At 31.5% G+C, this 16332-nt stretch overlaps 1 protein-coding gene across 2 annotated transcripts; it reads left to right on the top strand.

Moving 5' to 3' along the window:
• Positions 1 to 7995: 7995 nt before the first annotated feature.
• Positions 7996 to 15713, top strand: LOC112727281 (uncharacterized). 2 transcript variants are annotated; one of them, XM_025776963.3, is made up of 5 exons: positions 7996 to 8146; positions 11241 to 11329; positions 11547 to 13505; positions 13890 to 14076; positions 14979 to 15713. In XM_025776963.3, the coding sequence occupies exons 1-5, from the start codon at positions 8116 to 8118 to the stop codon at positions 15590 to 15592; spliced, it is 2880 nt and encodes a 959-aa protein (XP_025632748.1). In that variant the 5' UTR covers positions 7996 to 8115; the 3' UTR covers positions 15593 to 15713. The 2 variants fall into 2 exon arrangements, with proteins under 2 accessions (XP_025632748.1, XP_025632746.1); XM_025776961.3 differs by lacking the exon at positions 7996 to 8146 and adding an exon at positions 9824 to 10585.
• The last annotated feature ends 619 nt before the right edge of the window (positions 15714 to 16332 follow it).

Below are 16332 nucleotides of genomic sequence, written 5' to 3' on the forward strand. Positions count from 1 at the left end.
CGCACCCCCAATTTCGTGAACATGAGCATGTAAACCAACATTCAGTCAGCAACTCGGGGAGAGCTAGGGTTAATATAGCAGACCTTTTCATTCCTGTCGGCAAAAGCCAACTCGTATTGTCGTTCCACGTCACCACCCCCACACACGGAACCTTCGTCTTGAAGCCTCTGAAGGTCCGCCTCCGTGAGCCTGGAAGGCGTACCCAGCACATCATTGGTCACCTAATAATAGTCATTGGGAACGACTTCGACCGAGAATACAGGAACCCTAACTCCCTCCACCGAACCATACCTATAACCAAAGGGGGGCACCACCATTATCCCACTCCTCAGGAAGGAAAAAACGCCAAATTCTACCCCAAAAATCTACTAGACTACTACAAACAAACTAGAAAAATAGTGGTAATCCCCCGTTACTACACAGAAATCACGAACACACTAAAAACGCGAATGAAAAAGTAATGTGCAAAAAGGATATAATCACCAACCTATTTTCAGAAAAGGGAATGAAGCGCGAAGCACCAGGAAAGCGCAAACCCGACAGACTCCCAGAAAAATGTAGAAGGAAGGACCTCCAAATGAAGGAAAATGCAAAATGAGAGGGAACGTACAGAAAGTAGAAAAGAGAAGTAATAGGTGCGAGAATATTGAAAAAAAAAAGCAAAAGAAAGCTGTTATAAGCGAAGAGAAATAACAGAAAAAAGAAACCTCCAAATTCGAATAAAGAAAACAGATGGACAAAGGGAAAAAGAGTAAAGACCTCTCTTCTCCCGTTAAGCGTCATTAAAACGCCTCGAAAACTACAATCGATAGATCCCTCCATCGAGAAGAGCAACGAACAAAGTGAACGGTTTGGACACCTGTGAGCACCCAACCTCTAAGTCAACACAAAGATACCTCACAACCCTCAAATCCATGAGGTAATGAATCTAGTCGACGATTGTTCCGGTCCTAATCTCCAAGTCCCCTAAACGACCAAGCACTTCACATCGCTACCAGAGGATTTGGACGGCTCTCTGTCCTCCGTACCAGGCCCACGGCCATACGGTAAAGCGGACTCTCCAGCGATGAGAATAAGCAAACACACTCTCTCGCTCCGGGGCGATTCTCGGGTCCCTTATCGGAGCAGCAACAACCTGATTATCTGGACCACCACCGTGGCTCAAATTGGCCTAGGGACCTCAAATCCCTAACTAATATTCAAATTCAAATACTTCTCTTATCTTGTCTTAACCAATAAGATAAGATAAGATAACGATCGCAAACTATATAAAGGGAATCAAGGACTCTCTCAAATACATGACTCACTCATAACTTTAACTTTTACCTCTTAGATTCATCCTGACTTAAACGCCGCAGTATCTTTGTAGATACCTTTATTGCCGTTCTAGAAATCTGACCTTGTCATCGCCAAACCCGACTAGTCACTGATCCATCTCAACTCATATTAGCGAAGTCTTGTACAACATTCATGTTATTCTAAACAAGCAAAAATATTAAAATAATATATAAGAAGCTTAACATCATAACATGCATATTCATTAAATAATTGAGAATAATAAAAAGAATATTATTAGACTAAGTACAATTTTTTTAAGGTTACATATGATGCAATAATACTTGATATTTAATGTCAATGTTTATAAATTGAATCAAGAGGTATATTAACTCATTATTGCCTCGGTTTATTAAATTTTCAGTATGTAAATCGAATTGCACTTAGATAAATATTGGAACATTGAAGTGAGAATGTAAATATATTTTTTTTATTTTTATGGTATCTCTAATTCGGCAGGTTAAGGATTAATTTACTGTAATACTGAATTCTATTTAAGGATTTATCATTAGCTAATGAGTTGTTGTATGCGAAATTCAAATTTCTGATACTTATTTAAATAGACTAATGAGTTAACTACTAAACCAACCAATTTAATTAGTGAAAATGTAAATATGAAGGTACACTAATATTATGATGATTTGTTATTTTGTTTAGATAATATTTACAAGGGTGAAATATATTTTTTTATTTTTAAAATTTTTTAAAAATTTTAAAAATATTCTTAAAATTTAGTTTGTTTTAGAAGTTTTTTATTTGTATTAAATATACTTATCGCTAATTTTTCAAAAAAGTTAGGATCAATTTATCAATAATTTCATAAGAACAACCTTTAACACAAGTTAATTAAACATAGTTATCATGTATTATTATTAGATTGGTTCTAAAATTTTTGAAAATTTAATTATTAAGAGTATATTTAATGTAAATAAAAAAATTTAGAGACAAAATTAAAACAAAATAAAATTTAAAAATATTTTAAAAAATTTTAACAAATTTTACAGACAACAAATATACTTTATCCTATTTATAAATTTGCCTCATCAATGGCTTTAGCTCTTGGTTGATTTTGCTGAGTAAAGATTATCCTTGCCGCATATTCCTTTCGAAAATTTTACGTTCAACCTGTAATTAACATTCAAATTTATCAATCTTAAATATAAATTACTCAAAGTATAAAAACCATATAGAATAAAACAACATAAAATTTAAGTCAAAGTACACCTATTACTTTAAGCCCAATTCATCCCCAATTTTCATTGTGGTGATAGAAATAATTTCACCAAACAGGGTTGTGAATCAGACATTATATCTATTGGATTTTATTTTCTAATCCAATCAAATTTAAACTATTGTATTTTAGATGAATATGTGTTTATCCGATTTTAAAAAAAGATAATTTAGAAGTTGGATTGAATCAAGAAATAAATACAAATTGATACAAAACAAATCACAATCGCTTGAATTTGATCTCGGATGAAAACTAAAATTAAAACGATACAATTCAAATTACAACAAATTATATGGATTTTACTTTTAAAATTGATTCAAATTGTATTATTGTAAACAACTTTTTTTTTTCTCTATGTTATCTAGTTTTATCTCACTAATAACACCAATGAAATAAAAAAAAAACTTTTAAATACTTTTTAGATATACAAATGAGATATTTATAATTATTTATTTATATTTATCTCATTTATATTATTAAAAAAATTGTTTTTTTTTTCATTTTTGGTGCAAATGAAATTAATCGAAATAAAACGTAAATTTCTCCATAAATGCATATATGTGTGCATGTAATATGTATTTTTTTTTTGGTAATAGTAATATGTATTTTTTTATTTATTTAAAAAGTCCTTGGACAGTTATTACATCATTTTTGGGCCATATGCAAATCTTTTACTCTCATGTTTTTATGTAACATTTATTATTAAATTATCAAATTTCTCATAATTTATCAGGGATTTGAAAATCATTTTACTACTTTCTACTCTTAATTATTCAATTTTTCTTAATCATTATGTATTTAGTTAGAGTATCAAATAAGAATAAAAATATTTTATAGTCAATATTCTTTTTCTTACCATATTATTATGTCTTGTTAATTATTAAGGTGGGGTTCGTTTATGATAGCAATACTTAAAAAATCGTTGCTAAAATTAATGTCATACTTTTTTTATTTTACAACACATTTTATTTTTATTTTCATTTTTAAATTAAAAAGTATTTTTAAATATTAAAAATATTTTCTTAATTTTGAACTATCTTTTAAATATTGTCAAAGTTGTATAATTACCATAATCACTATCATAATAACTAAAAAATATATATATTATCACTTCTACTTTTGATAATGCTACTTCACATGTGATCACACATCATTTTTTTTAACCTTATATCCTTTTAAAAATTTATAAAAAAAATGATATTATCGGAAAAGAAATGATAATATTCATTCCCAAATGGTTATCTTAGCATTCACCCATTATAGGTAAACTACCAAAATTATACCTTAAAATTTATGTTGTTGACAAAAATAACAAAAAAGATATAAACAAAAAAAAGTTTCTAATAATTTAAAATTATTACAAAAAAAACTAGAAATATCATATTTTTTAAAAAGTAAAAAACGATTTTTGTATTTAGGGTTTATTGTATTAAAATATGATCTCTATAATATTTTTGATAATATTTTTTAGGTTTAATTATTTTATTGGTCTTTGTAGTTTTACCAAATTTTCAATTAGATCCATATATATACTTTTTTTTCTTTCAATTAGGTTTTAAATCATTAATTTTTTTCAATTACGTCCCTACCGTAACAAAAATATTTGGGTTAATAGAATATTTCATTCCTAAATTGAAAATACCCCAACTTTTTCCTAAATTCCTAATTGTCTCTCTCCTTTTTTCATAAAAATAAAATTAACCCTCTCCTCTCTCAAGTCGTTCTCACACTTAGACGAAATTTTTTCTCCTTCACTCCTCATTTCTTTTTTCATTGTGCACATTATCAACAGCCAAAATCAACTCCGCCACTAGAACATGGCTCGAGACTATCAATTTTTCATTGTGACCGCCACCATTAAAGGTGTTTCTGCTGTTTCTAAGTAAGATAATGCTTAACCTTCTCATTCATTAAAATGTTTATTTTTTACATGTGAGATTTTGCTGAATTCTTTATTGGAGTTTCTTTTTTTCGAAAATGCTTGAATAGGAATTTATTTTGTTGTATTTTTTCTTTATTCATGTAGTTATAAGAGATTTGGACTTTATCATTGAAGTCCACCACAATGAAAAATTTGTTGATACGGGACAAGGGTTAGAGTATTAGGTGGAATAGTTTTGGAAGATTTACATTTTGATGTTGATGAATAATTTTTGTAAGAGATTGTGAACGAGTTAAAGCAACTAAGATATAAGGGATATGCCAAGTTATGGTATAAGGAACTAGGGATAAATTTAAAGTCAGGTCTTCGAGAGATGAAGTTTGATGGGAATGTAATGATAATGATTAGGTCATTAGTGTCAAGTTCTATGTAACATTGTGAAGTATATGCTGTTGATGGATTTAGAGAAGGTAATGGAATTCAAATCACTTCTAGTGATGTTGATTATGTGCTAGAGGAAGGTGAGAACAATGGCAATAGATTTATAGAGGTTAAAGTGGATGTTGAGTCAGAACCTTCTATTGAGGAAGAGGTATTTGATGATAGTGCGTTAATGATGGTGATCATGAGAATCACTTTGATTTTAAAGTGGAGGATAATAATCTACAATCAAATACCTTTGAGAAATTCAATGGTCCACTTAATGAATAAAGAATTTCAGCTAGTATTGCTCAAGGTAATAAAGATTTAGAGGAGGTTGATCAGTAAGTTGGGAATATTTCTGATGGACCAGAGAAAATTGGTGATTTAGAGCTACTAAGGCATCAATTACCTTTAGAATTCGCTTCAAGCTAAGTATTACATTATAATTGTGCCGTATTTTTTTATGGTCTTCAATTCAGATTTGAGTTGTTTGATTTTGATCTTTGATGTCTTGGAAAAATGTTCATGAATGTGTTCCAAAAACTTGATAAGCATGATCACAGTTTAACATGTGATTTCGAAAAGACATATTCATAGAGTTGAAGAGACAAGATATAAAAAAAAAAGGGATAAGTATTGTTTTGATTCCTAAGATTTAGGGTCAAAATTAAATTCGTTCCCAACGTTATTTTGGATTTAAAACCATTTCTAACGATTTATTTGATATTAAAATCGTCTTTTTTAATAAAATTTTTAATTTTATTACTAAATTACTCCTAATAAAAAATTATAAAATAAAAAAAAGAAAGAACGCGAGGAGAGGGGGGAGAAAGGAAGAGGAAAAAGGAAGAGAGAGAAAGGGCAATGGAAGATGAGGGGAAAGAAGAAGAGGGGGAAGGGAGGACGACGCCGGCGAAACTTGGAGCCACCGTCACCGTCAGGAATCAAAACCAGAGGGAGAGAGAGCTCGCGAGGGAGATAGGAGACGCGAGCCAGGGAGAGAGGAGATGCGAGCTCTGCCACTTTGCGTTCTCGCACGTCGCTCTCCGCCACTGCTGCCGCTGCTACTGACCTTGTCGCCACTTTGCGTCCTCGCCGCTGTACCTCACTGATTCTGCTTCTGCTTCTGCTTCCGATTTTGCTTCTGCTTCTGATTCTGGTTTTGATTTGTTATTTTTCTTATTTTGTTGTTGTTGTACTTTCGATTCTGATCGTGCTTCTGTATTGATTTTGTTGTTGAATTTGATGTTATTTCTGAATTTGAATAATGTGTTAATTTTTGTGTTGAATATTGTGTTCTTGAAACTGATTATTGGTATTTGGTGGGAGTAAGGGAGGTGGTGGTGGTGGTGGTAAAGGTGATGTCGGTGATGAGTATTTTTGTCCGTAAAAAGTCAAAAAGACAATTTTAATACCAAATGAAACATTGAGGATGATTTTAAATCCAAAATAACGTTGAGGACGAATTTGATTTTGGCCCTAAATCGTAGGGACCAAAACAGTACTTAGGACTTGTTTGGGCGCCATTCTAAAAAAAAATCTTATTTTAAAAGATATTTTTTAAAAGATCTTTTACAAAAGTAAAAGTAATTTTATGTTTGGATATCTCATATAAAAAGATCTTTTTATCTATTAATTATGTTTAAGTAAAATAAGATAAAAATACTTTTTTTATTTATTGATTATGTGAAAAATATCATTTTTTTAAAAAAATATTTAAAAAAAATATAAATTATAACTTCTCAAGAGAGATATAATTTTTATTTTTTTAATATTTTTATTTTTATTATTAAAAATTTGTCAAATATACTAAAAAATAAAAAAAATTAAAAAAAAAACTTTTTTTTTTATTAATTTAATGGTATCCAAACATACACTTATTCCATAAATAAATGATCTTGAGTCTTCTGTCTTAAATGGCTCTTACTCAATCTCTAGTAGAATTTTGTCTTTGAGAAGATGGTCACTCAATAATTGTTGGCATTGATGAGATGGAGAGTAAGTGCTGTCAAGATTTGTATGAACAAGATGAATATTAGAGTTAAAAGAATATTAAAGTTAAAATCTTTTAATTATTAGGTTCTTCTACTATTTTAAATTTTATGATTAAATTTTTACCATATTAAAAATATTAAAATTAAAAAAATTCTAAAAATGAGGTTATATTCTTAGAGATTTAATCTTTAAGCTAAGTATGAGTATTTTTAATTTGAATAAAAGTATTTTTTAACTCTAGCAATGTAATTGATATAGCAATGATTAAATTATAAAATTTAAAAAATATAAACATAATTAAAATTTTTAATTTATAGATATTTAATTATAAATTTGATAAAATTTTAAAGACACAGAATAATTTAATCTTCTTTTAAACAAGGAGGAGAACTAACAAAGGTTATATCTGAACATAGTATCGGAAAATCCCTATGCATAAGATACAAATATACTGTCTCCAAATCATAATATGAGAATGTTTTTCATTAAACAAAAATATGCTGCTTTTATTATTTTATTATTGGAGCTTTTTAACCCATATTTGGACACCATAAGTTGTTCAATTATTATTATGTTTTTTTTTAGGTTAGTATGTAAGATTTGAAAATGAATTTTCTTAATTTTTTAATAATCAATTAATATTATTAAATATAATTTTTAAATACTCGTTATAAAGTATGATTTTTTATTATAAAATTTAAAAGATAAAATATTATATAATAAAAAATTACACTTCACAATTATATTCATTTCCGTAAGAATCTTATAGATGAATTATTTACCATCTTTATTGATTGATATATATATGCACTGTTTTATGTATATGTTTTATGTTTAATATTAAAAATAATTGATAAAAAACTAAAAAGAAAAAAAAAAATATATATATATATAATTATTAAAAAGTATTCATAAAAATAATAAAAACAATATTTTTCCATAACAAATGATAAATAGTTGACAGATTATATATCCTCACGATATACGAACCAGTGCTTGCTTTGCCACATGAAATTCGTTGTAGATGTGGCATCCTATGTAGGTCACATGTGTAAAGAGGTGGAAAATTGCAAGTGTTATAAATTCAATTCTTTGTTGGACAAATATTTATTATTTAGGGACAACAATATTCTCTTCCTCCATTATGTATATGTATTATCTACTATTCAATACGTTTTTCTTCTCTTTCCATATGAAGAGCCAACATGTTTTATGAAAGACATTTTTGTTTTTCTTCTTTCGGATCATCATGAAAGAATGGCTCTACAATAGCAATATAGGTAAAGTCTTACTTGCATTATTGTGCATTAAATTTCCTTTATTTTTAACGAGTTATTGTTTTCATTTTCGATCAACTATAAACTGTTAATTAAATTATTTTCTATGCTTAGAAAATTTTTTATTTGTTTTCGTTCTTGGACACTGTCTCGTTACCCAAAAAGGAAAAAAAAATCTTAAATAATATCACAAAGAAGAAGCTTTTCAACGATTAATTTTTCATTTTTGAAATTTAACCACATACACAATATTTCGGTAAAACGTAAAAGTCCAATTTGCTTATGACCGCTTCTATATTGCTACTTTAATTTGCTAGGGTGTATTTCAATATGAATCCTTACAAAAAATTACAATAATCTTATACGTCTGTGAAAAGAATACCAAATAACTTTGTAATAATTTTAATAAGAGATTTATAGATCTCTAGGCTCTAGCTAACAGCATAAGATAAAAAATGAAAACGAATAAATTTTATCTTGTATTATAAATTTTTAAAGGCTTGTAAGTCTAGCATTTCACTTATAAGATACTTATCTTATACTTAAGAAAAATTTATAATCTAGAGTTTAATTTTAATACGTTTGTAGAATATTTTATATAATATATTAAAATTAAATTTATAAATAAATAAATTATTAAATTAATATTTAAAAGTTTATATTACTGATAAAAATGATTCTAAAAGATGCTAAAGATAAATAAATTCTAAAAAATTTTTAAAAACGCGATAAAAGAACTAAATATTAAATATATATTCTAAAAAAATTAGAAATCATATCTTAATGCAATTTTTTGTAAATATTATTAAAAAATAAAATTTTTTTGTTTTTAAATTTGATAATTTGATGTCAAGTGAATATTTTTAAAAATTTTATTATAAATGACCATATGTTTTCAAAAAATAAAAAAAAAAACTAAATTTTGCTTCGAATTTTTTTGTGAACATTTTAAATATTTATTCAAATATAATTATAAAATTTTAAATCAAATAGATAAAGATTAGTTTGGATTAACTTTTGAAAAAGTACTTATTTTTTTTATTTTTTTAAAAGAGATATTTTTTTAACAAAAAAAATATTTTACATTTAGATAGACTTTTTAAAAAAAAAATTTCAAGTATTAAAAACGTCTTTTACTTTTACTTATTTTAAAAGCAAGATATTGTTAACTTAAAAAAAATTTACTTTTTATAATAAAAATACTTTTTTAAAAGGACATATTTAAATATGTTTCAAATTGAATAAAAGTACTTTTTTTAACTCAAAAAAACCAATTCAAACCAATGCTAAATAATTTGTGAAATACAAATTTTTTTTATAAAAATATAATAATTATTAATTATTTTTGTTGTATTTTTAAATTATTCAAAAATTATTTTGTCGATAATATTTTTTAAAAATTTTTTTGTTATAGTCTAAAATTTTTTGCATACTTAAATTAGTAGTAGTTAAATCTTTATAAATCTATTTAAAAGTTTTATTTTCTAAATGTTTGAATATAAAAAAGGCTAATTGCTGTCATATTTAAAAAGAGCGATCGAGCTTATAAAAAATTTTAAAAATTAATATTTAATTTAAAAATATAAAATAATATTTTTTAAATATTTAAAATTTACAATAAAAAATGAATTAGACAAAATTAGAGACCAAATACTATAGAATTGGCGAAAAAGAAGTTTCGGTGTATGTAGTACGGTAGTAGCTAGTTGGAGGGGGCGAGGGGCGTTGAATGATGGAGTGTGCAGTTGCCCGCGCAAAGGGTAAGTGTGGTGTGCCAGCGTTACGGCATTCAAAAGTTCAAAATACTCCCTCAACTCACTCACTTACTCACACTCCCACCTCCCTCTCCCTCACGCTCACGCCTCCTCACGCACTCTCTCTCTCTCTCTCTCTCTCACTTCCCACCCCCCCCCTCTCCCACGCTCTTAACGGACCTCCATTAATGCTTTCCCTCTCTCTCTTCTAACTTCTCTCTTTCCTTCCCACTTTCTTTCTTTCGCTCTCTACTACCTCAAAAATCAAACCCCCTTCCTTCAATAATCTCATTTCCATCTTCTTCGTCTCTCTCTCTCTCTTACCTCACTTTTTTCCTTCCCTCTTTTCTGCGCCTATCACGCACTTTCTTTTTTCCCTTTCCTTTCCTTTCCTTTTTTTTTGTTGTTTCTAGATTTGTTTGAATTTTAGCTCAGCATCCTAGGGGTTTTGTTTTTTTTTTTCTTTCACTATTGTTTTTCCCTGCCCTAGTTCCTTCCTTCCTCAACCACCATCTTCTTCTTCTTCTTCTTCTTTCTACTAATTGAGTATCTCTTCTCGTCCGTACTCTCTCGATCTGCATGTTCTCCCCGGTTTCTCGTGTATGACTCGTCCACATGGAGAAATCTCGCCACCGCAGGTCCCCCGTTGCTTCCAGGAACCAACCGCACACTCTTGTTCTTCCTCAAGGTCTCTCTCTCTCTCTTTCAAATCTTGTTTTCTCTCTCTAAATATGAAGTTGAAGCTTGGTTCATCTCAGAAGCAAGAACTTCAGCTCTTTCTTTACCATTTTTTCCCCTTTTGACTCGAGCATTTACAGCATAAGCATAAGAACTGCTAGTTTTGGTGGGGAAAAAGGGGAAAATTTGAAATGAAGCGTTTCGAAGGCTGAAGAGTCTTAATTAGACCTTATTTTTTAAAAAAAGAAAAAAAAATATTTTTGGGTTTATACAGGACTCATGAACTGGTTTTTTGTATTGTTCCTGGCGTGCTCTTGTATAATTGCGTGCACTTATTTATTTATTTAAAATGAATTTGAGATTGCAATGATGCCTTTTGATCACAGTGCTTAATTTATTTACTGTTCAACTCCATGCTTGAATTATGCTTTTCGCAGAGTGTTAAGTTGACGGCAAAATATTGCATTATTTTTTTTTTAATTTTTAATTCGCGTCTCAGTGAGAAGTTTTGCTGATTCTTATTCTTGCCTTGATTCTATTTCAGTAGTTTTGAACATTTTTTTGTCATGATTATTCTTATTTATTTCGTAATTGTTAAATTGTTAACTGCCGCTGACTTCTGAGTTTTCACTTCGTACTAACTTTTGCTGTATAATTCATTTCAGGGAGTAAGCAAGTTCATAGGCAGCGACAATTTCCCGATTTGTCTCCTGATTCTGTTTCTTGCGGTGGTGGGGTTGCAGACAAAGATTCCGTAAGTGTGTGTGTATATATATATTAATAATGATTTATGTCAGCACACCTTCATGAATGAAGATCTAACTTTTGCAGTGTAAATTAATGGCTTTTTAAATTCGTGTGTTGATTGGATTTACACTGTTCTAATTAGGCGTAGTTATTTGTTATAGTTATAGAAAAATATAAAAGTAACAAAAACTAACTGTTATTACCAAATTTGCTGATTGTTGCAGTTCTCGTTCAAATTTGGGTGGAGATCTTCAAAACAACTGTTCGGAACTCCAATTAAGAAGTTACTAGCTGATGAGATGTCGCAAGAAACTGAGTCTAAAAGAAGAAATCCAGGTGTTATTGCCCGTTTGATGGGTCTGGATGGCCTTCCTGCTAACAAGCAGCAAAAGGGTTCATCAGAAAATCCTGTAGAGAAAGTGCGAAACAGAGGAACATCATATGATGGTCGGTCCTCTAGGAGGAGCTCAAAGGATCAACAAGAATTTAAGGATGTGTTTGAGGTCTCAGAGATCCCAATGGTAGAGAGCAGCAGGTATTCATCACACGTGTCCGCAAAAGACCTGAGGAATGCCAACGAAGAGATGTCATTCATTGAGCAGAAGTTTATGGATGCCAAACGCCTTGCAACTTATCAGGATTTACAGTCTTCGAGGGATTTCCATGATACACTTGAGGTGCTTGACTCTAACAAGGAACTTCTTCTGAAGTACTTTAAGCGGCCAGATTCTTTGTTTAAAAAGCATCTAAGTGATCTTCAAGCTGATCCTTTCGAATCACATTTGGGTCACACAGAAGCTATGCAATTACCTGAGATTGAGAAGTATGGAAATGAGTTTGACTGGAGATTAGATACCGACACAGCACTGTTGAGTTATGATAAATCTCATCAAAGGCAACATGATGGATATCCTCGGCAATTCAACAGAAGACATGTGATGCATAGTTCACCGCGATCATCAAAGCTTCAGTCAAAGGGAAAACATGAGCAAGGTGCTTCCCCTACAAAGATAGTTGTCCTAAAGCCTAATCTTGGGAAATCTCAGAGTGCTGCCAGGAATGTTTCATCTCCTTGTTCTCCACATATTTTTCAATCTGAGCATGCAAATGATACTGAATTTTCAGATATCCGATATAGGGACTCCAAAATGTATCCGCAAAAGATTAATTTGCCTGATACTGCCCGGCCGTTGAGGCACAACTCTTTGGAATCTAGAGAAATTGCTAAGGAAATCACTCGTCAAATGAAAAATAGTTTGAACAATGGTGGTTGCGTGATGTTGCCCTCTTCCGGACTTAGAGGATATGCTGGGGATGATAGTTCTTGCAGTGTATCTGGAAATGAATCTACTGAGGAATCAGTTGGAACTCCTGCTACTTGGGGAAACTCTTCTGATCTTAATAATTGTAGCAGGAGGTCATCACATTCTGGTGAATCATCTGTGAGTAGGGAGGCAAAGAAGAGATTATCAGAAAGGTGGAAAATGGCGCACAAGTCTCAAGAGATACAAATTATCAGCAAGAGCAGCACACTTGCTGAAATGCTTGCTATCACTGATAAGGATGTGAAGACCACAAATTTTGATGGAAGGTTTACTGAGGAACGGCACCGTAATAAACCTGCTGGGTGGGTTGAACCATTGGGTATCAGCAGCAGGGATGGTTGGAAGGATGGATGTATTGGAAGTTTGCCAAGGTCAAGATCTCTACCTGCTTCTTCTAATGTCTTTGGAAGTCCTAGAACAATCATGCGCAATGAAGTGCTTCGTGATGATCGCTTTAGGATGCCAAAGGAAGCCATTAGACGGGAGAGGAGAAGAGGAAGGAGTCATGATCAGAGGCATGGTGTAAATAGTAGAAGCACAAGATCTGGTCACAAGAAATCTTGGTCTATGCTTTCGTCTGAGTTGGAAGGCAATGAGTTTTCACCAAGCTTTAGTGCCATTGAGAATAAAATGGAAATCAATCTTGAAGAAGGTTCACCTAAACTAGATGTTCCAACCACTGAATCTCTTGCTGTGACCCTCAAAGATACAAGTGTGCTTCCTGATACTATTGTGAGTGTGGCAAATGAAGATGCAGACAGGTCTTGTGAACCTTCTGATAAAGTACTGCCTGAAACATCTCTTGTTTTGATCAAAGGTGACAACAGGGTTGCTGACAAAGATAACTCAATTCAGCAGGTTAACTTTCTAATATCCTCCATTGGTATTTTGGTGTTTTATACAGTTTCTGCAAAATTTTCTTTCTTATCTCTCTTGTTTGCTTCAGCCTAACTCTCTCCTTACACTTTGCAAATATTTTCATAGGTATTTCATCATTATTTTCGGACTTGTGCACTAAATTGAGATGTGGAAAGCCTTGAAACTTGTTAATTTCTTAGAAATTGCGTTGAATTAATAGTGCTTGCACAGCTAATTTTCCACTGTAATAGATGCTTCAATAAACTTTTTGTTGTCAGAGGATAGTTTTATTTTCTCATGATCTGATGAGGTGGCCTGCAATTATTAATAAAAAAATTGTAAACTTCTTCCTGTTCCATACTTGATGTGTTGTAATATTTTCAGGAACTATCTGCTGGGTCTTCTGATGGAACTTCAGACTGCTTTCAACCACCTGCACCTGGACTTGAATCATCATGTGGTAAAGATACTGATCAACCCAGTCCAGTCTCAGTCCTGGAACCTTCTTTTACAGATGATCTGTCGTCATCATGTTCCGAGTGTTTTGAAAGTCTCAGTGCTGACCTGCAAGGTAATTGAACTGGGGATGTATTTCTATTTTTGCATATTGTTGTGTTTAATACCCCATTTTCATGTCTAGCTCAATATTTAATTTCCTTTAGCCACTCAAACCTCATACCATGTGTTTATCACAATTACATCAACAATAAACAGGAAGAGATAACTATGTTGATTCAACATTAGAGGCTTTTTTCAATTTTATATTTTTTGTTCTATTTCATAAGAAACAAACAATCATGCGGATAGTTTGAGTTCCATCACCTATTAACCTTTGTTGTTTGCACGTTGGGCTTACTATATCTTTCCATCAGTATGGATTGTACTCAATTTAGAAAATGGAGATCAATTAGTATTGTTCTATATTATTTGTTTGGTGTATCTATTTTGTAACAGTAGCATCCAACTAGTTTTGGAATAATAAGATGCACTGTAAATGCATTTCTAGGTCTATATCTTTTTTTTGGGGTTGATGGCTTACTTTTAAATTTTCGGTCAATTTGTCTATTAAATGTTACAAGTTAAATTTGATTATTTAATCATAACTATATCCTGAGTCGCTATTACCTCATAAATCATAATTACATTGACTACATTTAATTATTTAATAATAATTTGACTAAATCATCTATGACTTCATAATTTCCACATCATTCTCCTGCCAATTTTGTTGATGGTTTTGAGCTTATATATCATAACAATCTCTTGCTAATCTTGTATGTGTGATCAAACTGATAATTGTGATTTGAATCAAATAGCTGTTTGACATGACAAATCACCAGCATATATATATGAATTTGATGCTCTCATACTCCTGGCTGTTGTGCTTGACTGAAGGAAATTATTCTAATCTTTCGTTGAGACTTTTATCTTTCACTCCATTCCATTGTTCTAATGAAACATTATTATTTACAGGGCTCCGAATGCAGCTCCAGTTGCTGAAGTTGGAATCTGAAGGATATGCGGAGGGCTCTGTGCTAATTTCAAGCGATGAAGAGTGTGGGGAAGGATCTACTAGATTGTCAGAAGACAATCGATTATGCAGAACTGAAGATAGCTGGGAGTCTTCCTACATTATTGATGTGTTGTCTGAATCTGGCATCGATGGCGCTCAACCTGATCCAAATTTTGAATTTTGGCATTCTCTGGAATCCCCTGTAAGTCTCTCAGTGTTTAATGAACTTGAAAAGAGGTACTGTGATTGGACCACTTGTTCAAGGTCTGAAAGACGGTTGCTTTTTGACCGCATAAATTCCGGAATTGTCAAGATCCACAATCAATCCATGAACTTGCAGCCATGGGTGAGCCGTGCAACAACAAATGTTGGTTCTAAACTGATCGAAAATCGGATCCAAGATGGTCTTTTCAGGTTGCTGGGAAGCCAGGGAAAAGTGAAGGATGATGCTTTGGGGAAGGTGTTGGTTAAGGAACCACAGTGGTTGGACTTAGGAGATGAAATTGATGTAATAGGTAGGGAAATTGAGAGATTGTTGTTAGAAGAACTAGTAGCAGAGATAGCTGGTGCATAGAAAATTTTGTACCGGGGCCATTATTCGTTCTTAGGAAGTTTCCCTATATTGTAAATCAAAGTTTCACAATGTTAAATTTCATCAGAAGATGAATAAAGGGATCATAATGTTTCTTCCCAAACCCATTGGGCATTAGATGAATGATTATGACTATCTGAGAATGTGGACAAGTTTACATGGCCCTTTCATGGTGCATGTGGATTTCAAGGTTGCATTTAAGGCACTACGTGATAGACATAAAAGCCAGAATTTTTGTAGCTACATTAAGGGGTAGGGACTAGGGGTAGCAGCATATAACGACAATATTCAAATAACAACGCAACTCAAGGTGAATCAAATTATCAAATCATGCCAACGGTGTAATCTGCAAGAATTGATGGCGATTGACAAAGGCAAATGAAAAAACGTATTTGTTTCTTTCTACATATACTTCGGGCCTTACAGGTACTGTCACTATCACTATTTATAGGTCAGCATCTCGTAACGCTTCTAAAAGTGTAGTGTAACTAGTACTGTACAAAAATACATCAAAGAAATCTGACTTGAGGTTTCCTCTCCTTAGTGCGGACTTGATGACAATAGAAAATAGATGAACTCACCCAACTTGTTAAACAATCTCGTGGGAGAAAGAAAAAAAAAAGGGAGAAAATTGATGAACTTGCTTACTACTGAACCTATACAAGGTTATAAAGCATTCTAAGTTGCCCGAGTTATTCTATTTTCCATTTTACCCATTAGTG

The sequence above is a fragment of the Arachis hypogaea genome, chromosome 12 (assembly GCF_003086295.3).
Source record: "Arachis hypogaea cultivar Tifrunner chromosome 12, arahy.Tifrunner.gnm2.J5K5, whole genome shotgun sequence".
Lineage (NCBI taxonomy): Eukaryota > Viridiplantae > Streptophyta > Magnoliopsida > Fabales > Fabaceae > Arachis > Arachis hypogaea.